Raw genomic sequence first — 24,687 nt, forward strand, 5'->3', positions numbered from 1 at the left:
GCCGACTGCCGCCCGCACCCCGCGAAGGCCCCCTCAACAGCAAAACGTTCGGAATTTATCAAAAGTAAAATTTATGAATGAAAGTAATGTTCGATTGAAAAACGCAACGTGTCATTTAAAGATTAAAGAATTCCCAATCTATTCGTGCAAAAATCTTTTAAATTAACATAGCCGTTTTGGAGGAGTAGGGAATTTAAGTAAAAAATCGATGTCCCGTATTTATTTTTTTAATCCAAAACAAAGAGACGTAGCGAAAATTCAAACGTCACAAATGTAGTCCTTGAACTGTTGTATAACATATATTTTTTTCAACTATTTCTGTCCAGCAGTAAAAGAGGAGTAGGCTTTACAAAATGCCCATTTGGCGCGGATTGAGGACACTAATCGCCTTAAGATATGGGTACCTGCTAATTAGATTCTCAATAGGTATTTTTTTGCGAAAAATACAACGATTAAAAATAATGAAGAAAAGTAGTATTGTTAAATTGTATTTTTTTTAAATGGATACTGATTGCAAAATTACCTTGTGTATGACAATGACTACAGTCATTGAAATAGCCAAGAGAAGAGAACCTGTATTTTTTGAAACTATGCATTTCAGCTACAATTCTACTCTACTCTAACTCTACGTGAGTGCTATGGTAACGTAAAAATCAGTCCTTTTTTGTGCAATAATGATGTGAATCGAGTCAAGTACCCCTTTAGTGGCTTTCATCTCTCCTTTTTTCCCTTTTCCCCTCTATCTTTTTCTATTTTTATCCTCATTCCGAGTAACTCTACATTTCAAAATCAAATAGATTTTGCGGTGACAAAAAAACTGATTAGTTAAATTATTAACACTTTACTTCAAAAATATTAATAGGGGTAATATAACAGTAAACGTGTAACCAACTTTCCGGTCCATAGTTAAAACGGACGTATCAATTTAGAGAAGTCAGTTTTCAGTTGTGGGAGTTCAGATTTACTTAGTACCTGTGTGGGAAAGAGATAACTTGATTTATTGATCTTTGTTTTATTAATTTTATTTGAAATATGAGTTATAAACTTACCAATTGTTCTTAAATCAAAGCTCAAATTCTACTTCTTCTTCGCCTTCTTCTCTCTGTAATGACGTAATTAAATTAGAAAAAATTGTTTTCCAAATGTCAGGTTGAAAAATCAAACTACACATTTTTTACTTTCTTTGGCTGAGTTGTACCACCTTATTTTAACCGTGACTGTAACCATAATCGGTTTTGTATGGAGTTTGACAGACTTTTGACGTTTGTTAAAGTTAAAGTAAGATGGTGTAACTCTGCCATACTATTAAACTCTCGTTTTCTCTCGTCTCGTCACATGTGTGGAAAAAGAAATGATTTTCCTAAAATTTTGACCAATGTTTGGCACTTATACAGGGTGGAGAATAAAGTGAAAAAGCTTTAGCTTTTTTATGGGACAGGAGGCAAACGACGAATCGGACGGAGACGGATCACGATTATATCGTACATAAGCTATAAATACCAACGTTATTGATTGATAAACTTCTTCTATGCTCTTGACATTGACAGAAGGTAGTTCGGGGTAGTCGTAGAACTCCGGCAGGTAGGTTTCGTAGCCAAAGTCGTAGAGGTGAGACTTTATGAAGGCGGTCAGGTCTTGCGGCATCGGGTACACTGTGGCTACATCTGGTATGAACGAGAAAGATGGTCCATGGTCATTATTGGTAGATACTGCATCAGTTGGTGATACAACTATACATACAGGATGTGGTTTTGTAAAACAACGCCAATCTCAGGGCAGGGCACCTGAAAATACCTAGTCACATGAAAAATATAAATAAATATTTAACTATTACTTTATAAGTATAAAACCTTGTTCAAATCCTAAAACTTCGAGACGCGCTTGTTACCGTCCGCTTTTATTGACTACACATTCTTGTTGCAAGTAGGCCCTGATAAAATTACTTAAGATACTTACCTTAGTGTCAGTGCTATTTTTAATTGATTTTCCATCGTTGGTGCTGTTTGTGCGGTCAATAGAAAAGTCCTAATGAACTGCCGTTTTATTCCCACAATGATACTACATTCTCTGCTAAAGCGTTAATTAAGTTATGATAATGATTCTCACCCAGATCATAGGCCATTTTAGCTATCGCGTTGGCAATCGCATACGAAACTTCCCTCACTTGAGACAAGGCGGGGTAAATACGGCCTTTTTCCAGGTCGGATTCGCTCACAAAATTCGCCAACGCCTGAAAAAATCATTAAACATTTATTTCTTTTCTCCCGTCTATTTTCATAATTTCCTCTGGGAGGCCCATACGCTGAATATATTGGAAGAGATAGTTTTTTTGGCAAGCTAATTGTTACTGATGTAAGTGATCAATATGAGCGCAAATTGGATTTGACATTGGGATAAAGCGTGCGCACTACAGACGGTGTTTTTGCTGTAATTTGGTGTAAGTCCGTCGTAAGTACTAACTTGAGTAGAAAATTCTGAACTAAATTCGACTCCTTTACTACTACTAATAATAATAATTCATTTTGACGCTTTTTCACACTAAATAAAAATGTTATGTTTTCTGATAGGCTTTAGATTTAAGTAAATAGGCTATAATATGCTAAATATCATAAATTACACCCCTTTTAGACAACATAGCCTAACTATTGCTGATATTACTCGCTTCGCATACCATTATCGCTGAACTTAATATAAAATATTTCATAGAAAAACATTTTCTTGGAGTTCATGTTTTCGCGATGAACGCGTTACTTAGGAAAACCCAAGAAAACCACTTTCACAAGACGTTTATTGGAGGATTGCCCAGTTCAACTGTTCAAGATTATGATCCATTTAATCAAGGAAGTTTTTAACAACGATTTAATAAAGTGAAGTTATTCATAAGTTTACTCGATATAATGGCCAAAATAGATTGCTGGAAATATTTGCTCTTTCTCTCACTATAAGTAGGATATAAAACAGTTAATCTCTTTATTGGAATAGCATAAATCGGGACTTGCTATCTCTCGGCCCCACCGTTGCAACTTCTTTGTAGCTAAAATCTAACAGTTTAACTGGCAATAAAAATCCAACCAGTGAAGACAAAGTTTGCCCTATATTTATGTTTAAAAGCTCTCTTTAATATAGTTTAATTAGTAATAGCTGCTTCCATTTGAATCTAAGCCAATTTCTAATACGATTATTGCAAGACTTAAAAAAATTATTATACTTACCCTAGCAGCCCCCAGGAACATGCTATCAGGAATGTTATGGGACATCGTGGCTAAGACTCCAAGAGCCAATCCGGGGAAGATATAAGCATTGTTTCCCTGACCGGTGAGGTACGTTTTGCCGCCGTATTCCACCGGTGGAAACGGAGAGCCCGATGCGAAGACACATCGGCCCTAGAAAATAACCTAATTTTGATAATTATATAAAAAGCAGGGAATAAACAGGTTCGAATAAAGTTAGTGTTAAATGACTGAGTATGTAAATGTATTGTCAAGTCATCAAATGTTTCTGGAATAGAGAAACGTTGTTTTGGAATTTAACAAAAACGAATCAGGCTACCCTGCAAAGTTTTCTAATGAAATCGACCCTAACAATCGCTCGAAGACACTAATGGACCTGAAATTGTTTTACAAATTAGACCCCAGAGAACAGTTGACGATCAAAGCGTGTGGGGGCTTCAGCCTACAGGTAATTTGACGACCTGGAATAGGATATACTTACATATTATTTATCTGAATTGGATTACTGACCCTAGAGGCACAAAATATAAATACTAAGTATAGGCCTTTTTATCCCAGAATACATATTGCATAATCCTTCATATTTGGAGCCCGTTTTATAGATTTCCAGAAAGGCAAACGGTCATAATCCCCAAAAATGTCAACTTTTTGAATATTTCACAAAACACTGCGGTCGCCGCTGTTTTTAAATCCAGCGACGTGCCTTTGTGTAAAGGGTAGTAGAGTAAATAAAGGACATTTTTGACCAGAGTTAATCTTACCTCCGTATTATCATAAGCCGCTTGCGCGGTACACTCCGCTTTGCTCGTCGGGTTCGACAGAGCAAAAATAATTGGTCTGTCGCTATTCTTGCCCATTTGTTGTAATATAGCCGGCGTGAATGCCCCGCCGACGGTGGAACAACCTATTGTAACAATTAAGTATTTAATTGGATAACCCCTTTATAACTGTTCGCCCGGTTCACCTCTCAGCGACAGAAAAAATAGCTTGATAAAAAAATTTTCATGAACACACTCGGAATTCTAGTTTTAATAAGTGGTGTGTAAAAATGGGAGAGAAAGGGTACCTACTTAGAGACAGCTAATTTTAAAGAATGTTTATCCAAGCCCGTGCATGTAATTTTAATAGTGTTTTCATTTAAATATTTACGAACATGTCTATTATTGTCACCATTTTGGGATAAAAGGGTATGTGGTAAACAAATCTACATCTTTTTAGGATTAACACAACACTTCTCACGATTACTTTCAGCTTGGATCTAACGTTACGAACAACCTTGAAATTTTTAGTCTGGCCATTGCACTCCAAATCATTGACTTTGTAAAATACTAATTGCAAAAATCTGTCTTGAAACTTCGAAAATTCGTTATACCGAAAACCAAGAAGATTTCGTAACAATTTCTATTAAGTACCATTTATGCAAGTTGCAGAGTTTTGGTCTGTTGCTAGTTTAATTTAATTTAGTTTAGTTCGCATAGCTGATGTGGTTTTCCATAGCTGTGTGCCAACCGCAAACTATACAAAGACTATGGAAAACTGCGTGATGCTCTGCGAGCTAATCTAAACTACCCATTAGTGGTATAGGTAGGTATACTTACCTACTTAGCCATAGTGTTTGCTATAAAAGACTCACCGATTAGGCAAGTGGGTTTGAATTTCTCCACAGCTTTTTGAAAATCTTTCTCTGGCTCGCAATCCTTGCCAAAGTTCTTCGCATGAGCGGGGACTCCGCCCTCTCTCTTTGACGTGAGAAGGCCGTCTATGTCGAACATGTATATTTTTCCCTGTGCCCCTTTAAGCTGCAATCCCTCCTCCACCATCGCTTGAGCTGTTAGATTTGCTATTCCGTTTGCCGCCTGAAATAGGGTTTTCTTTTTATATGATCAACGTTACACTCCGAAGTCCCTTTTCCTGAGCCTCATCAGTCTATTTGCACTTATAAGTATGCAGGCCTTTTGAAGTTTTGAATTTCATAATGTGCAACTGCGACCGCCAGGCTGGTGGTGTCCTGGATTTCGTCGTTGAATGTGCAGTATTGTCACGATACATCAAGGGAAGTCACCTATGCTATATTCCTACTTGAATCTGCCTTGATCTAGACTGCTACAGAATACCTAGATGCTTTAAATTATAGTTAAACAAAGCATATGACACTCACAGATCCCGCGCCAAGGAACATAATGACGTTGTCCTTTATACTCCTCTTAGTGGCCCGAGTGGCGGCCAAAAGGCCCGCGACCGCCACGCTGGCAGTGCCCTGGATGTCGTCGTTGAATGTGCAGTACTTGTCACGGTACTTCGAGAGAAGAGGCTCCGCGTTCACTAGAGCGAAATCTTCAAACTGGAATTGGACAAGAGCTCATTCACTCAGTAGTATTACTAACGATGCTGCCATGTTCATTGTATAAAATGATAATTTTGAACAATTACGAATATTATTAACGCTCTACACTGTACAAACAAACTGGTTACTCGTTGTTTATAGGTACGCTTATGAATAAAGGGAAGAAGATTTTGATCAGCTATATTTTTGACACTTTAATATAAATAAATCAACATTTTGAACGAAGTAGGTGACGACATACCTACTATGAAATGTTACATTACACTTCATTACAGTATTATCCAACTTCAGTACACTAGGTACCTACGTAATAGCAGCTCTAGGTATACAATGAAGGCTCAGCTAGAGGAAACAATTTTAATGTAGGTCTCTGCTAATGTACAAAGCAAAGCTTAGAGAGTTACGTAATGAAAAGGTCAGCCACCTGAATTTTCACATTTGCGAAATCACGAAAATAACAGAAAATTTTCCAAGTAACTAATAAGACAGAAGTAAGGCTATTTTAACGACTAAAGAATTCATAAAATTCATTTATTTTTGCAAATAGGCTTTTAGAAAGCACTTTTACACGTCCCAATATTAACCCTACCACTGCTTCGGGACAATAAATGGGCCAGTGCTGAGAAGAAGCAGCGCAAGAAACTCAGTCACTACTAAAGCGCAAATTAAAGTCCTTTTAGCATAAAAAAAATCTAAATCCAAGCCATATTTACCTGTAAAAGGGTGTTCTGTCCATATCTCCTGACGCAGGCCTCCATAAATTCATCAAGGAAGTCGCTGTACTCCTGCCCTCTTACTCTCTTTTGACGAAGGCCGATGTATAGAGGATCTTCTAGAAGACTCTACAGAAAAAAATATGTGCAATAGGTAATTTTTATTTTATTTATTTATTTGAACACCAACAAGGTTACATTGAGGCTTCACAATGATTAACTTTAGACGTTTATATTTTCCCAGAATCGCCGACGATAAGTCTGTCAGTGCCTGAGGAATGAGAGCTTGCCGCTCCAGTGTTTTTGTAAAATCAAACGTCGCCGAGACTTCGGATCTCTTAAATCTTAGATTTAATCAATTGCTCTGTCACGTCAATGTTACCCCTTCCGTGCCTCTCCCATACCTCAGACAGTAACTGAGTTAAGTGCTACACCTGTAACACCAACACCAGGTTGGTGTTATAGCTATAGTGCTGGTAGTAGCCAGAACAAATTAGGTCAATTTTATTATGTGACCGATAAGAAAATGTATGAAAACTACAGAAAATATGCTGGTGGCGTCAATTTGTGGCTGTGGCCTGCCTGTGGGGAGACTTTTTTTTACCAACGAGGAAGCTCTTGGCCTGTATCACACCTGATGGTAAGTGATGGTCAGGCCGAAGGTGGAAGCGAGCTTCACCCGGAATCGTCAACCACGGAGGAACTGGCTTCTTACCTCTAACTGCAGGGACACAACAATGCTGTTAACATTGTTGTTATGGCGACAGACTTAGGTAAGATGGTGGTAGCTTAGCCAGGCGGACTTAGAACAAGCCCTACCACCAACCAAACCGAACCGAAAAATCTGCCCCCACTGGGAACCGAACCCGGGACCTCTGCGTCTGAAGCAGGTGGTCTTACCACTAGTCCACAGAGGCGGTTAAAACTATGGTCAGAAATAGGCTTACCTGATTATCAGTTCCTACGTCCAACGTAATCGGCAAACACTGGTGCGGTTTTATCCCAGCTAAAGCTGTGTATAGAGCAAGCTTGCCTACTGGGATGCCCATCCCGTAGGCACCTAGATCACCGAGGCCTAGAATCCTCTCGCCGTCGGTGAAACAAATGGCACGCACGTTGCGTTCTGGCCTAAAACATTTTGCCTCGTTAACGAGCTGAAACTGTGAAGATTTTGGGGGAATTGGACACAAAATTATCGAGCCATGTAGATAAACTGAAGCTACACTACCTACATTTATATCTCCTCAGGTCCATAAATTGAGCGTTACTAGCGGTGGTAGTTCAGTCACAGCAGTGAAGGGACGCAAATGAGTAGATGGTTCTTTTCTCATTCGCATCGAGCGCATAAAAAGCCCATGTATTTGTCTTATTATTCAAGAAACATTATGTTGAAACACACATTACTAACCAGTTATTTAATATTTGCTCTACGTGCCCCTTATCATGGATGTTGATGAAAAGACCCCGGATTCTTCTGTAGACCAAACCAAATCTCTGGCAAGCCAGGCCAACGGTCGGTGTGTACACAATAGGCATATATCTCTCAACATTTTCCGAGAGAAGTCTGAAGAAAAGTTTTTCATTATGATCCTAAAAAAAGACGGACATTAGACTGCTTTCTACTTACTACTACAATCCGGTCAAGTTAACTGCGCATCTGGCAGCCGTGACGTCACATCGACGCTCTGTTACAGATGGGACGAACGCGAACGCAGGGAATAAGTGTGCGGGTAAGTGAGAGGGAGAGTCGCATTCCAGCGGGGTGCGCAGGTAGCCCGATCGTTGTACGTACGTACAGTATTAATTTTTGACAAGATGGAAAGATTTTAAGGTCAATGTTTTAACCACTAAAGTACCTGCAACTCTGTAAGATAAATGTATTTGTTCAAATCATTCTCGTATCGATCCAAGGAGAGTCTACAGATGTCCACCTGCTCCTTCTGCGTTTTGTATCTCGCTGCCAACAGCCCCTGGATACCTAGAGCCTGACGCTCTTGCAGTGTAAAAGCCAGACCCTATGAAAGAACACGATGAATTAAAACTAAAACTAGCCCTAGCTGACGAAATCAGCCGCGGTAAAGATCAAACATTATATTTTACGACACAAGTTACATCGCAAAGCAACGTTTTATCCTAACGTCTTTGCAATCTAGTGCCCGTTTTCACCATCAATCCTTATTTTTAACTGATCCCTATGGTAACACATACCTAACAGGAATTTTGTTTTCATAGGGGTCACTTAAAAATTAGGGATTGCTAGTGAAAACGGGCATGAATCTCTTACATCTGGGCTCATCCTACTTACACCTTAATTGCTAGATGCATAAACTATTTGACGCACACCACTAAGTTACCGGTGTTTAAGTACAAAAATGTGGGTAAATATTGATGATGGTAATTTTGATTCAACCTCATGGCGCAAGTACTATGCGGAAAAGCGAATAAAGCGTAGCTAACGACACATTGCAAAAATAAATACCTTATTTAGTCTTGGATCTCTCAGATGATCGATGCCTTTCACCCTGTTCGAAGTAAAGCCACTTACTGTCTTTTTCGAGTGGCCTCTACATTGTATTGTAAAAGGCTCAAAAACTATTGGTCCACTCACTACAATTTCCAGTAGCGCCTGATTGGGCTTTTTCACTATTTTACATCTGAAAATATTATTATTATTTCTGTCAAATTACAAACCGGAATTGAGCAGTCATTAGCTAATAAAATGTTAGACAATACTCACAATAATAATCTACAAATATTAGAAAACATCTCAAAAAATACTTCGCATTGGTAAATCGTTCGAAATGTATGACAATCTATGTCAATTAAATTCTTCTTCTTTCTTCTTTGACTTTTGACGGATTAGGTATTTTCATAGATTTATTTTCAAAGAGATTTTATTTTGAGTACCTTTAGTTGTTGATACAGATTTTAGCTCAAAAAGTATGAAAAAATAGTTATGAAACCAACAAATTAATAAAAATATCTTTAGTGTGTTATATCTAATGAAATCATTACACCATATATAGGCATATTATTATTGCTATGTTCAATAAATACAACAGAAATAATAATAAGAAAATAATTTTTTATCAAAGGCTCAAGATTGCTGAGCACACTACAATAGATTTTAAGCAATCACTTGACCAACAAGGACCTCTAGACAGTACAATGTTTATCACCGATCCGATTAGAAATCGCTTCGCTAATCGAATAGGCTTGGACGACGACAAAACAATGAAACCACAATCTGTTTTGAACATGTTTAATTAGTAACATCTATAGTTTTTGTAACAATTGAACTAACTAAACATACATTAACTTTTTTCTATAAGCTGCGTTATTTGCGGGAGGGGGGAACAAGATAATTGACCTAAATAAGAAATTGTAAAAATAAATGAGACCCTGATACATCAAGATCATAGAACAATTAATATTGCATGATAATTGACAACTCACAATAAAACAATTCCATCGTAATTAACTGTAAGATCAGACAGGCAAAGTTAATTCTGTATTTGTACAGCTGCTATATTTACCCATAATTTATAATATACATCGTCACAGCAACATAATCACTTCGTATCAAAGATACTTCACATAAATAAATAGACCAAACAAATGAAATACTTAAAACAAACTCGTTCCTTTCGCTCAGCGAAATAAAACTGACTCACTACAAAATGTACATCAAAAACTAAAACTACAATAAATTTCCAGTCAGAATTAAATTAATACTACGACCGAAGGGTTTTTTTAATCTAATGGGACATACAGTAGGATGAAATTAAATATTTACTTAATAGGTATGTAATGTGTTGATTTTTTCAGAAATTCTTTACTGGACAGCCACACATCTTATTGTTTCTTTTTCTTAGATCAAAGCATGATTGTCAAAATACAATACATAATACTATGGCAATACAGTAAACAAGTTCGATAATACTAATTCAATACTGAATCTATTTTATTTTTATCCCAAATAGTGGCACTACATTTCGCTTGTTTTATTATCATAATTTAAACGATCTACGTATTACGTTCTAAATGTTTCATTTCACATTATTGGTTCATGTCTTAAAATATTCATAATAGAAAATGCAAAAAATTCATGACCTGCATATAATTTTTTGATGATATTCCATTCCATAAAATGTAATGCTGCAGTGACTAGAGTTTGATTGTTAGGTACGGACGACGGAACATCAAGATAATCATTGTAGCGCCTTATGCCCGTTTTCACCATCAATCTCTTATTTTTAAGTAACCCCTATGAAAACAAAATTCCTGTTATGTGTTACCATAGGGGTCACTTAAAAAATTAGGGATTGATGGTGAAAACGGGCATTAATCACTTGAAATAAGTGCTACTTTACAACAAAACTGTAAAACCTGATGTGCGGTCGCCTGTACATCCCGTATACGAGTCATACTGTCAAATATAAAATAATACTCACAACATTAAGTAGGACGATTGTTTCATAATAAAACATTTCATTTATGACTTAAAATAAAATTATTATAACATAATGATGCGACTTAGCAAAATATACTGCGACGCGAAATTTTGTTTTAAACAAACAACTACAAATATTTCATGTGCCCGTCAACTTAAATTTCTGTATATAAATTCCAAATATAAATCATAATAAAAACGTGAAAATAAACGCTAGTTAGATTTTAACAAATATCACACAATTTTTATAGATACGTAAGTCGCCAGTGCGTAAATATTTAGTGGGAGAAGCTAAACAATGTGTTTCAAAGGCCCCGTTATTTATTAACATTGAACATGCAAGTGTAACATCGATATAGCGTCACTACTACACTACCCGCACGTAAACTTATGACGGTCAAAAACACTACATGCAATATGATTAGATGAATATAATATCCGACTAACTCCTTACAACATTCAACATTATTTAAGAACATTAAATTCCATCATTGTATTGTAATCGATAATTATATCTTATGCAACAATTATTGTTACCCAGATTTTAAATAAAATAAATGATAATAAATACGTGAACAGTCAAAGATTTTGACTTAAAAATAATACTCAAATGTGTAACAGAATCTGTTACTCGACATCCTTTAGTCGTTTAGCGTGTTTTTTAAATAAAAAGCTTTGTAAACAGCGTCACATATGAAACAAATGGAACAAATATGAAACACTCCAGTTGACGTGATACCACAGGCAAACGCCTGCCTGAACTTAGCTATAGAACCATCCAACAAACGTGGTATCTGAAGTCAACGCGTCGTTAGGTAAATCGTCAAAGTTAATACCGGTAAGAAATAAGTTATTTAAAATTAATAATACTGTTTAGATGTTTTTGGGCACTGGCTGGATGGGTCGCACGTTGAATGTCTCCTCAGGCTTCCAGTCCCATACAACTGGCATGGAGGTCTCGTAGTAATAGCTGTACATTTGGTTTTGAACGTGTTTCGCCAGATCTTTAGGCTCGGGGTAGACGGAGGCCAGGCCTGAAATGAATTAAAATCGATTAAATTAATTATTCAACATCAAAATGTATAAAGACCGGAGTTATCAACATTTTAGAACTACATACTTGTAACATAATTTACAAATGAAGTTTTTACAGGACTATTCATAATATACTGACGCAACGTATGTATGACTATATCTATAAGTATTACAATTACCCTATTCGAAACGATATACTACTCAAGATAAATAGAATTGTCATGAAAATATTGACATCTCACTTCTGAGTGAGCTAAAATTATTCGTGGAATACAAAGTGAAAAGATAACTACTTCAACATTAGGTACGTAAAATATCTCAAGTAACCTCAGAACGCATTCACATCTCCTTTAGTAATGTAGGTTTCACTCCGACTATGCCATTTTCACAATTAAAATAAACTAAAATCTCTTCTTCGATATCTTAACATCTATTCTATTTCATTATGTTTGACAAGGTGACAGCCCTGCAGATTCGGTATAGTCGACCCTTTCCGGTGGCCAAGGGTAGCGTTCGGGCAAGTTGGATGTGTAAAAGAAATTGTATTGGCACATCTTTACATGCTTTTCCAGGTTATTTGGCGTGGGATATACGGAACCGAGGCCTGGTAAGGAAATTTTAATTTATCAATCTGAATTCTAAAGTACTACGAGTAAAGCCTGGTCCGTGAGCACGTAGAATTTTGTCCAATGACCCCAAGCTACCCATCCTTATCGCTCGCGTGTAATTATATTGCTGTCGCGACTGTGCGACGGGCACAAAATTCTACGTGCTCACGGACCAGGCTTTAGATTCAGTTAAGTTCGCTGAAGAAATGAGTCATATGTGCTCTATTAATTGATAAGCAAACGTATGAGTGTAACTTTATGTTTCACGAAACATTTCGCGTACAAAAACATTATCCATAACACCTCACGTAAGGTAAGACCACCTATATTTGGGAGAACGAAAAATTTTCAAAACGAAGTGATTTTACATATGTGCGTGCAGTAAGTAATGAAATAAGAGAACAGAAATAATCGTCTACCAAAAGCCTGATCAAAAAGAAAGATCATACTAATAAGAGACAATCATAAAAAAAAATCTAGGTAATAAACTTAACTGTAAAAAATGTAATAATTACCTTCATCGTACGCCATTTTAGCGACCTCAATAGCGATGGCCACAGACACCTCCTTAACCTCGGCCAGCGAGGGATAGATGCGGCCGATGGACAGATCTGTTTCGCTCACGTAATTGGCAAGCGTCTGGAATTAATATTTGTACTTATAGACACGTTATTATGGTCGTAAATCTTTTGCAAAAACTTATTTTAAGGACCATTTTTCTGTAACACCAAAATATTGACAGGGAATTTTTCATTGACCAAAAAGACTTTTCTCAAGTAATTTCTGTTAAACCAGCAACGTAGAAAACATAGATCGGACTCTGCGGAATGCGATAGATTCCACGCCAGGGAACAATAACGAAGTGTTTACTCTGACTAAAATGCTACCTCTCTTTCCCACCACACCAACTCTTGTATGGCCAGGATCAGCCAAGATGGTAAGGTTCATCATCATCATCATTTCAGTCATAGGACGTCCACTGCTGAACATAGACCTCCCCCAATGCTTTCCATGTCGATGGATTGATAGCGGCCTACGTCCAGCGCTTTCCTGCTACCTTTATGATGTCGCCGGTCCACCTTGTGGGTGGACGTCCCACGCTATGGTAAGATGGTAGATCCTAAGATGGTAGGGTTGGGGACATTTTAAAGTGCTCTTTGGGAGCGAATAAATAAACAAATTGATTTAACTTAATTTGATCTACAGTTTATAGATCGTTTCATCCACGAAGACGCGCCCCACCAATTTTTGGGCGAGGGAAGCGCGGGGTGCGGGGAGTTAGATCCGAGCAATCCGAGACCTGAATGTCTCCAACTTCCTCATTGGCCCTAGAGCAATTCCAAGTATACCATCAATAAAAGCCTAATTAGAGTCATCAAACCTCTCAGTCATTCAATTAGAGCCATTAGAACTTCATAACTATGAGTTGTTTTCTGTGTGTAAGCTGAGGACACGTGTCCCCAGCTGACACATCTGTATCTTCGTAAATATTTATGCTACGATAATGTATTATACCTCAAAAATTACAGTCGAATCCAAATAGTAGGCTTTCCAATTTTCAAGACTTTAGCTCAAATACTGTTAAAACCACGATCAAAAAACTATGTGCGAGCTGGAGTACCGTGTCTCCAGCTTACACATCTGTATCTTTGTAAATATTTAAGCTACATCAATGTTTTATATCTCATAAATTAAAGTCGAATAAAAAAACCCGACTTCAAATCTTTCAAAGCTTTATCTCGAACCGTTTTCGAACTACGAACCGATATGTATGTGTAAGCTGGTGACACGTAACACACGGTGGATTATTAAAACCGTATAAGTTAGAGTTGCGTTTTAAAGATCAAATAATTCGTTATAATTAAAGTACACACGAGACATAATTTCAAATCTCTAGGCCTCTTAGTTTCAGAATTAAAAGCCAAAAACTATTTTCCCGCCAAATAATTCAAATAATGTGGGTCGACTGCGACGTTGCCGTTCCGTGCGTCCACTAGAGCAGTCGAATTTGAACCTAAAAACTAGTAACGTTTGAATCATTTTTATTTGTAGTTTAAATCATTTAATTTCGATTATAAGAATTTTAGACTAGGAGCCGGCTGATTTGTGTATTGAGTACCTAATAACCTATATTTTATTAATAAGAAAAAGCTAGGTAAAACAAAATTATATTTTAATATACAAGTAACGAACTTGTTTCCAAAGGCTCAAATATTTGTGGCGTTTCTAAACGCAACCACTTTAATTTTTATTTAAATACCGTGAAGTCCCACGATTCTGCTACGTCAAGTGGCAAAAATGGGCAACAACTATATTTTGCTCTATGGTTACAAACAGATTTTGCTCTATGACAAACACAGTTGACAATGAGGGTTTTCGCGATTGAAAAATCCGCCAGATGGCAATAAGTAGACGCGAGGTCCAAATGCTGCGTTATTGGTGGATTTTGACATATCTGTCAATGTCATGTCAAAAATAACCAATCATGCAGCATTTGGACCTCGCGTCTACGTATTGCCATCTGGCGGATTTTCCAATCGCGAAAACCCTCATTGAATTCTTCTTCTTTTGTTGAAGAATCAAATTAAAAAAAAATAACTACAAGAATAAGCGAACATAACGACATATACAAGGTTTCCCAAAAAGTACTGTCAAGCCGAAGCCCAGAGGTAGAGTATCACTAGGGCTACCCGAATACTCGATTTTTTCAAGTTATTTATAATTTTCAGATGATTTATGATGATGATGAAAATCTTTATCATATTTCAAAAACCGGGATAAAATCTATCCTACGTCCTTTCCCGGGACTCAACCATTATTTATTATTATTTATTTATAAAATATAGGTTATTAGGTACTCAATACACAAATCAGCCGGCTCCTAGTCTAAAATTCTTATAATCGAAATTAAATGATTTAAACTACAAATAAAAATGATTCAAACGTTACTAGTTTTTAGGTTCAAATTCGACTGCTCTAGTGGACGCACGGAACGGCAACGTCGCAGTCGACCCACATTATTTGAATTATTTGGCGGGAAAATAGTTTTTGGCTTTTAATTCTGAAACTAAGAGGCCTAGAGATTTGAAATTATGTCTCGTGTGTACTTTAATTATAACGAATTATTTGATCTTTAAAACGCAACTCTAACTTATACGGTTTTAATAATCCACCGTGTGTTACGTGTCACCAGCTTACACATACGTATCGGTTCGTAGTTCGAAAACGGTTCGAGATAAAGCTTTGAAAGATTTGAAGTCGGGTTTTTTTATTCGACTTTAATTTATGAGATATAAAACATTGATGTAGCTTAAATATTTACAAAGATACAGATATGTAAGCTGGAGACACGGTACTCCAGCTCGCACATAGTTTTTTGATCATGGTTTTAACAGTATTTGAGCTAAAGTCTTGAAAATTGGAAAGCCTACTATTTGGATTCGACTGTAATTTTTGAGGTATAATACATTATCGTAGCATAAATATTTACGAAGATACAGATGTGTCAGCTGGGGACACGTGTCCTCAGCTTACACACAGAAAACAACTCATAGATATGAAGTTCTAATGGCTCTAATTGAATGACTGAGAGGTTTGATGACTCTAATTAGGCTTTTATTGATGGTATACTTGGAATTGCTCTAGGGCCAATGAGGAAGTTGGAGACATTCAGGTCAATCCGAGCGTCATTATTGTAGTGTGCGTGAACACTCATGGATGATTTAACGTGTACCGGATAACACTCAAACATTAGCGGAAGAATGGTGGGGCGCGTCTTCGTGGATGAAACGATCTACAGTCTCTAACGAAACCCAACCAGTAAAAGTTGAATAGTCTTGTGTGATAGTTTGCCATTGCTACCGCAATCATGAAATGGACAGATATCATGTTAATCATACTATAGTCTGGTGTGTGAGCACGTAGAATTTTGTCCAATGACGCGCTCGCACACTCACTTCGGGCGGGCGCCCGTCGCACAGTCGCGACAGCAATATAATTACGCGCGAGCGATAAGGATGGGTAGCTTGGGGTCATTGGACAAAATTCTACGTGCTCACAGACCGGGCTTTAGTAAGTACAATAACACAACTTACCCTAGCGGCGGTAAGGAACATAGTCTCCGGGATATGATGGGTGGCGGTGGCGATGACTCCCAGCGCGATTCCCGGGAATATGTACGAGTTGTTGCCCTGGCCTGTGTGGTACTCCTTGCCGTTGTAGACTGCGGGAGGGAAAGGAGAGCCGGAGGCGAACACGCAACGACCCTGGAAGGAAGAATAAGACATGGTTTGTATTAGAGATGAAACGGATATCCGGTAACTATCCAGTAGGCCGGATATCCGGCCTAAATTTACTATCCGGCCGGATACCGGATAGTAACTCACTATCCGGCCGGATACCGGATAATAAAAAACTACGACAATTTCCTATTAATAAAATGAAATACATTAATCTTTGAGGTAAATGGCTTATAATAATGACGGCTTTTATTGAAAGTTCAAAAAGTTACAAAAGCCATATTAAGGTCTTACAAAAAACTGATTTCTCTTTCTGGGCTATTCACTCTAATGACGAATACGTAAATAGTAAATATCTGTTAATGTCGAAATATTGCCAAATAAAAAAGTTGGTTTGATGACATGATGCATGCAGTTCAGTCAGATTACGCAACAACTAATTTAATTTTCGCTATTCAATCACACACTCACGACAGCAACCGAAATCGCCCGTTGATCTGCCCCCTAGACAAGTGGCAAAATCTGTCATTCTATTAGGACGGATTCGATTTTCGAAAAGTGTGACTAGTCTAGTCTATTAATACCCACTGATCGCCTTCGAAGCACCTGTGCGGCGCTACACTCGTCACGACATGCAACGAGACAACGGACCAACTATCCGGCCGCCGGATATCCGGTATCCGGCCAAACAACTATCCGTTTCATCTCTAGTGTTTGTATCATAATAACCTTTTAACAAAATAAAGTAATTGCCATCTAAAAAAACAGATAAATTTGTTTAGCACAAAGGATTATTAGTATCCTGTTAGTCCTCCAGCTAAACTAAATTCAATGTTTGTAGGAAGTAAGTTCATCAAAAGCAACAGTCCAGCGAGCAATGGATATTGAACTATCGAAACTGACACCATAGGGCTCTTGTCTCGCTGTTAGGGCCTTTGCTAAAACTCTGCGCCCGCACGCGGTTCAACTGAGCGAGTCTTAGCGGTGGATCATAAATTAATTTGAAAATTATAAATAACTTGAAAAAATTGAACTGCCTAAGGCGGGAATTGAAACCACGACTTTTCGCTTGCCGGGCGACTGCTCTTCCATCTGAGCTACTTAGACACTGGATGAACCCGACGAAATTTTCAAGTGTAATACGCTGTTACAGCCCATAAATAGGTAAAAGTCTATTGATATTTATTAAAAAAAACAGGCAGAGACCTTTTACGCCAAGCAGTAGCACACTTTAGCTGAGAAACCATGACAGCAAAACGATTTCGATACGCATTTCATTCGTATATCTTACGAATCTGTCACATACCTCAGTGTTATCGTAGGCAGCCTGCGCGGTGCACTCCGCTTTGCTAGTGGGGTTAGACAGGGCGAAAATGACGGGCCTCTCTGTATTTTTCGCCATTTGCTTCAAAACATTAGGGGTGAAAGCACCGCCGACCGTTGAACACCCTGAAAACAAAATTATGTAATTTTATTATGAGAAAGAAATATGGGTAATACAATAACACCAACCTATAACGCGATCGGGCTCCCAGTATAGCACAATGAGAACCTCCTCCTTTTTCAAGTCGGATAAAAAGGTTTGCATTTTAGAAAGGAATCTATGATGCTCAGGCATAATATACCTACTTACATCTTTCTGTCGCTAACCATTCTAACCAGAATACTTGGTTGAAACTTGAAGATGGACAAAAGATTATGTACAAACGTACTTAAAGTCTTAAATACATAACTAATGTCCATGACACCGGATCTAATGCTCGTGCTCCGTAGTTCCGTACACTAAAACTTGTCACTGGAAGGATTCGAAATCTTTATCCACCTCTGGCGATGTAATCATAAACGTGAACCATTAGGGTGTTTCTAATATCGTGCGAATTTTATCACGCGAAGCAATCCAGCGTCCACCCACGCCCCGCGTGCGTACAATAAATACTTGTATGAAAATGACACTAACGGGTGTCACGTAGGCAATGCCACGTGCGTGATGAATCCGCACGTTAGTAAAAACACCCTTAGCACAGATCGAAGACACTGTATTGTAATAACACCTTTTGAAGCTATAGCTGAACTTACCAATCAAACAGCTAGGCTTGATCTTAGCGACGCACTTCTCAAAGTCGGACTCCGGCTCGATATCCTTGCCGAAGTTCTTCGCATGCTCAGGCACACCGCCCTCGCGTCTCGTAGAGAGTAGACCGTCCACGTCGAACATGTAGACTCTTTCCCGAGCCTGTCTCTCTGATAGACCGTCAGCTACCATCGCGGCCACCGTCAGATTCGCGATACCGTTGGCGGCCTATAAAAAAGATATGGTTAGAAAAAAAATGAAATAATTTGTAAAGGGGATATTATTGAGACAGTGAAAAATTAGACTATCGCGGGGTTTTCTCTCTGATAGACCGTCAGCTACCATCGCGGCCACTGTCAGGTTGGCGATACCGTTGGCGGCCTATAAAAAAGATATGTATAGAAAAAAAATGAAATAATTTGTAAAGGGGTTATTATTGAGATAGTTAAAAATTAAGGCTATACCGAGCTTGTCTCGCATCGCAGCTACTGGTTAGATTCGCGATATCGATGACAATAAAAGAAAATATCGTAATAACGTAGACTAACAATGTCTCTGAAACTAGTATTTTTTAATCGTTTTTCATTTGTTTTGCTAGCTCATACAAGAGGTACAAGTGCAACGATAAATGTATTCAAGTATGAATCCTTACAACTATTTACGTTATATTGCACGATACAGAACACCGGATCTTACCAGTTTAAAAAGTATATCGTAATCTTTTTAAATTCACCTTACATTAACATTTCGTCATACTCTAATTTAAATACGTTAACAAGTAATTGCTTCTTAATTAACAATCGTCACGTTGTCAAAATCTCAATTGTTTTTTCCTAAGAATACATAATAAAATAAAAATAACATCTAAAAATAAGCCATGAGTGCCAAAAAGTAAACTAATCTGAAAAAATGTGTAATTAATTACTAAGCACTATTATAATAGTCCAGTCAAATTAGACTTGACCCCTGCAATAATTCGCATACAGCTGAAAATTGGCACGAATGTTCGGAGCACCATTATGAATTAACTGTGAAAAGTCCCCATCGATATGACATGTGCTAAAAAAAATATTCAAGGTCAAACTTAAAAAATATGGGTTTTTGAGATTTTCAGCCAAACAGTAAGTTTTATCACAAAAATATGTATGACAAGGTTTAAGACCATACAATTATCTATCAAAATTGTCTATACACTTTCTCCTAAGAGTCAGCGTTTCTGAGATTCGATGATCCGAAGAGTCAAAAAAGTGTTATTTTCATAACGGTCTTACACTTAAATCCAATGTGATATCGCCTCGTGCCACGACTTAGCATTGTATCATGATGTGTTGTCGACGTCGAATATAAAATGATCAACCTCAATGTCGTCTGTCATCTATAATTATCGAAAAATGGGTACAACTTTGACGAAGGACTGCACCGTGAGTTTCTAAGATACGAAGTTTTCGTGTCGATTATGTTTAAAAGCTCTTATATGCACACGTCACTATACCATTTATAACTCTATGGTCACTCTTTTAGCCCAACCAAGTTAGACAGTCCAGATTATAATAATTCGCATAGAGCTGAAAATTTGTGTGAATGTTGAGAACACCATCCTAAATGAATGTCAAAAGTCCCCGACGATCCGTCATTAAAAAAAAAAGTTTACGAAGTCCCAAGTTTATTGCATTTTTTGGCCAAGTAGTAAACTTATCATAAAAATAGATAAGAAATAATAGTAGCTCATAAAATTATCTATTAAAATTGTCTTTACCCCTTTTTCCTAAGAGTCACCGGTTATGAGGTAGAACGATTCAAAAAGTTAGTTAAGATGTTCTCGTTATACGCACATGTTTCCACAACACCTATGAGGGTTATTTGGCGCATTTTTTTTACCAGGTTTCCCCAGTAGGCCTTTTTTAAGATGTATTTGTTATCCTGTTAAAATCAAAACTATTTTAATAGAGTTGAAGTTGTGGACTTGTGGAGTACTTAACAGAATGCGAATTCTCCAACTTTTTGCATCGTTACCACATACACGGTGACTCTTAGGAAAAAGGGGCAAAGACAATATTAATAGATAATTTTATGATCTACTACTATTTCTTATCATTTCTTATGATAAGTTTACTGTTTGGCGGAAAAATGCAAAAAACTTGGACTTCGTAATTTTTTTTTTTCAAATGACGGATCGTTGGGGACTTTTGACATTTCATTTAGGATGGTGTTCTCAACATTCACACAAATTTTGAGCTCTATGCGAATTATTATACCCTGGATTTTCTGACTTGACCGGGCTAAAAGAGTGACCATAGAGTTACAAGTAGAGTAGTGACGTGTGCATATAAGAGCTCTTAAACATAATAGACACGAAAACTTTGTATCTTAGAAACTCACGGTGCAATCCTTTGTCTAAGTTGCAAACATTTTTCAACAATTAAAGATGACAAACGACATTGAGGTTGATCATTTTATATTCGACGTCGACAACACATCATGATACAATGCTGAGTCGTGCCACGAGGCGATATCACATTGGATTTAAGTGTAAGACCGTTATGAAAATAACACTTTTTTGACTCTTCGGATCATCGAATCTCAGAAACGCTGACTCTTAGGAGAAAGTGTATAGACAATTTTGATAGATAATTGTATGGTCTTAAACCTTGTCATACATATTTTTGTGATAAAACTTACCGTTTGGCTGAAAATCTCAAAAACCCGTATTTTTTTAGTTTTACCTTGAATTTTTTTTTTAGCACATGTCGGATCGATGGGGACTTTTCACAGTTAATTCATAATGGTGCTCCGAACATTCGTACCAATTTTCAGCTGTATGCGAATTATTGCAGGGTTCATGTCTATTTTGACTGGACTATAAAGGCATCCATTTAATACATATTTCTATGGCACTAGTAATTCCTTTGTTATTTACGTGGTGAACTGGGTCCACATCAATTAATTAACTATTACTTTTACTACTCATTCCATACTTAGAAAATATTTATATGGATAAAACAAATCTCACCTATTATAATCCCACTACAAATTGCCTTTAGCATTTATATTACTTATAGCATCAAAATCAAGAGCTTAATAAAAGTATTATTAGAGTGTAGGTCCTTATCAGGCCACAAAAATTCCCAGATATTAGTTGATTACTTTTGTTGACTACTTATTATATCTAATCACATCAAATAATAATTATAACTGGAGGGAATTTCCCAGCATTGCCCAGCAGTGGGATAAAATAGGTGTATAAAAGGGTTAATCAACATTATGGCACTTGTCCCACCGCCGACGACGAACAAGAAGTGAGTAGATAGTAACCAGATACGAGTTAACAAGAAGAGTGTATGGTTCCGATAGTTTTGTCGCTGGACTTCAAGCGAGTGTGCGAGAACGACAGGCGATTCGCACGGTAGACAAAAATGACAACTGGTTGGCGAGTCCGCCAAGCGAGTATCGCTTTGAAAATATAAAATTTGTCAGTTTTTGTCACTGCGATAAACAGAGTGTCTAGAACTGGAGAGAGTATTCACCAATATTGAACATTCAGCGATCGAATATCAATAAATGTAACTTTTTTTATTAACACTTGAGCAAGAAAATAGTCGCTAGTTGCCGCTTCCTTGTCAGCGGTGGAACAAGTGCCTTCATCTAACAAACATTCGACTAGCGTGGACCAAGTCACCACAACGTATACTCACGGAGCCAGCACCAAGGAACAGATAAATATTCTCACTGAGCTTCCGCTTCGTCACCCGAACGGCGGCCATTAGCCCGGCGACCGCCACGCTGGCAGTGCCTTGGATGTCATCGTTGAATGTGCAGTACTTGTTGCGGTACTTCTTGAGGAGCCGGCCGGCGTTCGCTAGGGCGAAGTCTTCGAACTGTGGAATGGGTTAATAGATTTTATTTTATTGAGAAAACCAACAGCGTATTCGTACAATTTTAACATGTAATACATTAAGCCTAGGCTCAGACCATCGATTTTTCGTCGGCCGATAGTTTAGTCGGGCAGTTGATCAGTATGGGCATGTATGGAAGTGCGCACATTACACCGATTCGATTTGGCCGATTCTTTATACAATTTAAAATTGGGCACAACTATCGGCCAACTAAAAATCGGTGGTCTGCGCCTAGTCTAATTTACCACGTAACATGGCCAATAACAGGTTTCCCTTAAATTATCACTAGTACCTACAAGGTTGGAATGCTATCTATACCTATCCACATAACACTACCTAAACAATACACAACAAAACAAGGATCATCTCGATAGCCAACTCAATGTTAGTTGAGATACAGAAAAGATTTTTAATATGTTAAATCATCATCATCATCATTTCAGCCACAGGTCGCTGGCATAGCCCGACGGATTAGCAAGCTGAAGTGGCAATGGGTAGGGCCTATAGTACGCAGAAATGACGGCCAATGGGGCAAAACGCTGCGTGAGACGTCCACCCACAAGGGGGACCGACGATATCATAAAGGAAGCAGGAAGGCGCTGGACGCAGGCCGCTACCAATCGATGAACACGGAAATCAATGGGGGAGGCCTATGTTCTGAGTGAGGCTGAAATGATGATTGTCAAATGGATCTTGATTCTTGGCAATGTGAACAAAGCGTTAATAGAACAACTAACGCGTTGTTTTCAAATTTCAGAACTGTCTACTGAGATTTTTAACTTCTGATGAATGAACGAATATGGTCTTCTGGAATGACCTTGCATGCCTACTCCTATCGGTTGTTCATAACCGTGTAAATATTTTATCTTAAAATAATGCATTAAATTGTTAGCAGTATGTTACTGTTCACAATCGTTCGACAGTTTATAATCTCGCGAGTTAGATTGTAATCTAACGGTTTTTACAATCTTACGGTGACATATCTTTGGTTACATAATGTCTTTAAATAGATAAAACGTAACGTCATGCGTAACGTTTCGCCTAGCCTTATTTAGAGGTAAAAATATAATTAATGAGATGCGGCCTCTACTTTTTTTGGCTTGTCTTTTCCTGTTTTTAACAGAAAAACGTTATTCTATTTTTGTGAGCACTTTCAGCAGTCATAAATGTAACAGAGGCTCATCATTATTTCAGCCATAGCACGTCCACTGCTGAACATAGGCCTCCCCCAATGACTTCCATGTTGACCGGTTGGTAGTGGCCTGCATCCAGCGCCTTCCTGCTACCTTCACCTTTTAGTAACAGACGCTATGGTATATAAAAAAAAATACACCGTTAACAACAACCGATAGAACAAGGCAGTTGGTTACTCCCTTTACATCCGGATGTAACTAGTTTTTCGCACACATCCGAAATGTTTTCATTAGCAACTGACAAATAGAGCCATAAATAAAGAATCACGTTTCGGAGTAAACCCATAGCAACTTGATAGCAACGAATAGCGTTTCAACCACTGACGGCTGGATAGTAAAATGGTACATTGCACAATTTGTATGACTATGTATAGGATAGATTATTTTTATGACAGAATATTAGCCAAAACAGAACATGTGTGAACAGCTGGACTAATGACCCATATAGATATGTAATGTAATACCTATAGAGAATTCTAATTAGATTACTTTGCATAGCAACACCATTACGTTGATTTTAATGATCACAGATGTGTATTTATTAGTATACGATTTTACATGAATACGCGATTTGGGCACATCACGCGGCAAAGGTACCGAAATCACGTGATAAACGTGTGTGGGCGATTGCACAACAATCAGTCACACGTCAAACGCATTTCCAGTGAATAGATTATCAGTTATTCTATTGATAACTGATCAGCTGATCACAATTTGCCGATTACAAACTTTTCCATTCAAAACCAAAGTGCGTAGATAACGGGCCTATTCCCACCACTGCAACTCCTGTGTAGCCAAGATTGCTGGACGGCCAATAAAAACCCAACCAATGATGGTCAAGTTTTTCCCGCTTGATGCATATAACATAAAATAAAATTAAAAGTGAAAGGTTCCTCGCAACATAAGGTT

At 37.7% G+C, this 24,687-nt stretch overlaps 2 protein-coding genes across 2 annotated transcripts in view; both read right to left on the bottom strand.

The window, feature by feature from the left end:
- Positions 1-831: 831 nt before the first annotated feature.
- On the bottom strand, positions 832-9,098 carry LOC135076494 (NADP-dependent malic enzyme-like). The gene is made up of 14 exons (XM_063970950.1): positions 9,025-9,098; positions 8,767-8,941; positions 8,144-8,302; positions 7,696-7,877; positions 7,235-7,415; positions 6,288-6,416; positions 5,389-5,571; positions 4,864-5,086; positions 3,992-4,134; positions 3,213-3,383; positions 2,107-2,230; positions 1,505-1,664; positions 1,050-1,102; positions 832-972 (listed from the first exon to the last, which is right to left on the bottom strand). The coding sequence occupies exons 1-13, from the start codon at positions 9,051-9,053 to the stop codon at positions 1,078-1,080; spliced, it is 1,884 nt and encodes a 627-aa protein (XP_063827020.1). The 5' UTR covers positions 9,054-9,098; the 3' UTR covers positions 832-972; positions 1,050-1,077.
- Positions 9,099-9,535: 437 nt separating this feature from the next.
- Positions 9,536-24,687, bottom strand: part of LOC135076837 (NADP-dependent malic enzyme) — a 32,231-nt gene continuing 17,079 nt past the window's right edge. Inside the window, exons 7-12 of the mRNA XM_063971305.1 lie at positions 22,385-22,567; positions 18,698-18,920; positions 17,928-18,070; positions 16,478-16,648; positions 12,899-13,022; positions 9,536-11,774 (exon numbers count right to left, since the gene is read on the bottom strand). Of these exons, the coding sequence (XP_063827375.1) occupies positions 11,614-11,774; positions 12,899-13,022; positions 16,478-16,648; positions 17,928-18,070; positions 18,698-18,920; positions 22,385-22,567 (1,005 nt within the window). The 3' untranslated portion in view covers positions 9,536-11,613. The remainder of the gene's footprint in view (positions 11,775-12,898; positions 13,023-16,477; positions 16,649-17,927; positions 18,071-18,697; positions 18,921-22,384; positions 22,568-24,687) is intronic.

The sequence above is a fragment of the Ostrinia nubilalis genome, chromosome 12, assembly GCF_963855985.1.
Source record: "Ostrinia nubilalis chromosome 12, ilOstNubi1.1, whole genome shotgun sequence".
NCBI classification, from domain to species: domain Eukaryota; kingdom Metazoa; phylum Arthropoda; class Insecta; order Lepidoptera; family Crambidae; genus Ostrinia; species Ostrinia nubilalis.

Coding starts and splice junctions, on each gene's coding strand:
- LOC135076494 (XM_063970950.1), bottom strand. CDS start 9,053: ATGTTTTCTAATATTTGTAGATTATTATT. Junction 8,942..9,024: donor AATATTTGTAGATTATTATT/GTGAGTATTGTC, acceptor TAATATTTTCAG/ATGTAAAATAGTGAAAAAGC. Junction 7,878..8,143: donor TTTATCTTACAGAGTTGCAG/GTACTTTAGTGG, acceptor GTCTTTTTTTAG/GATCATAATGAAAAACTTTT.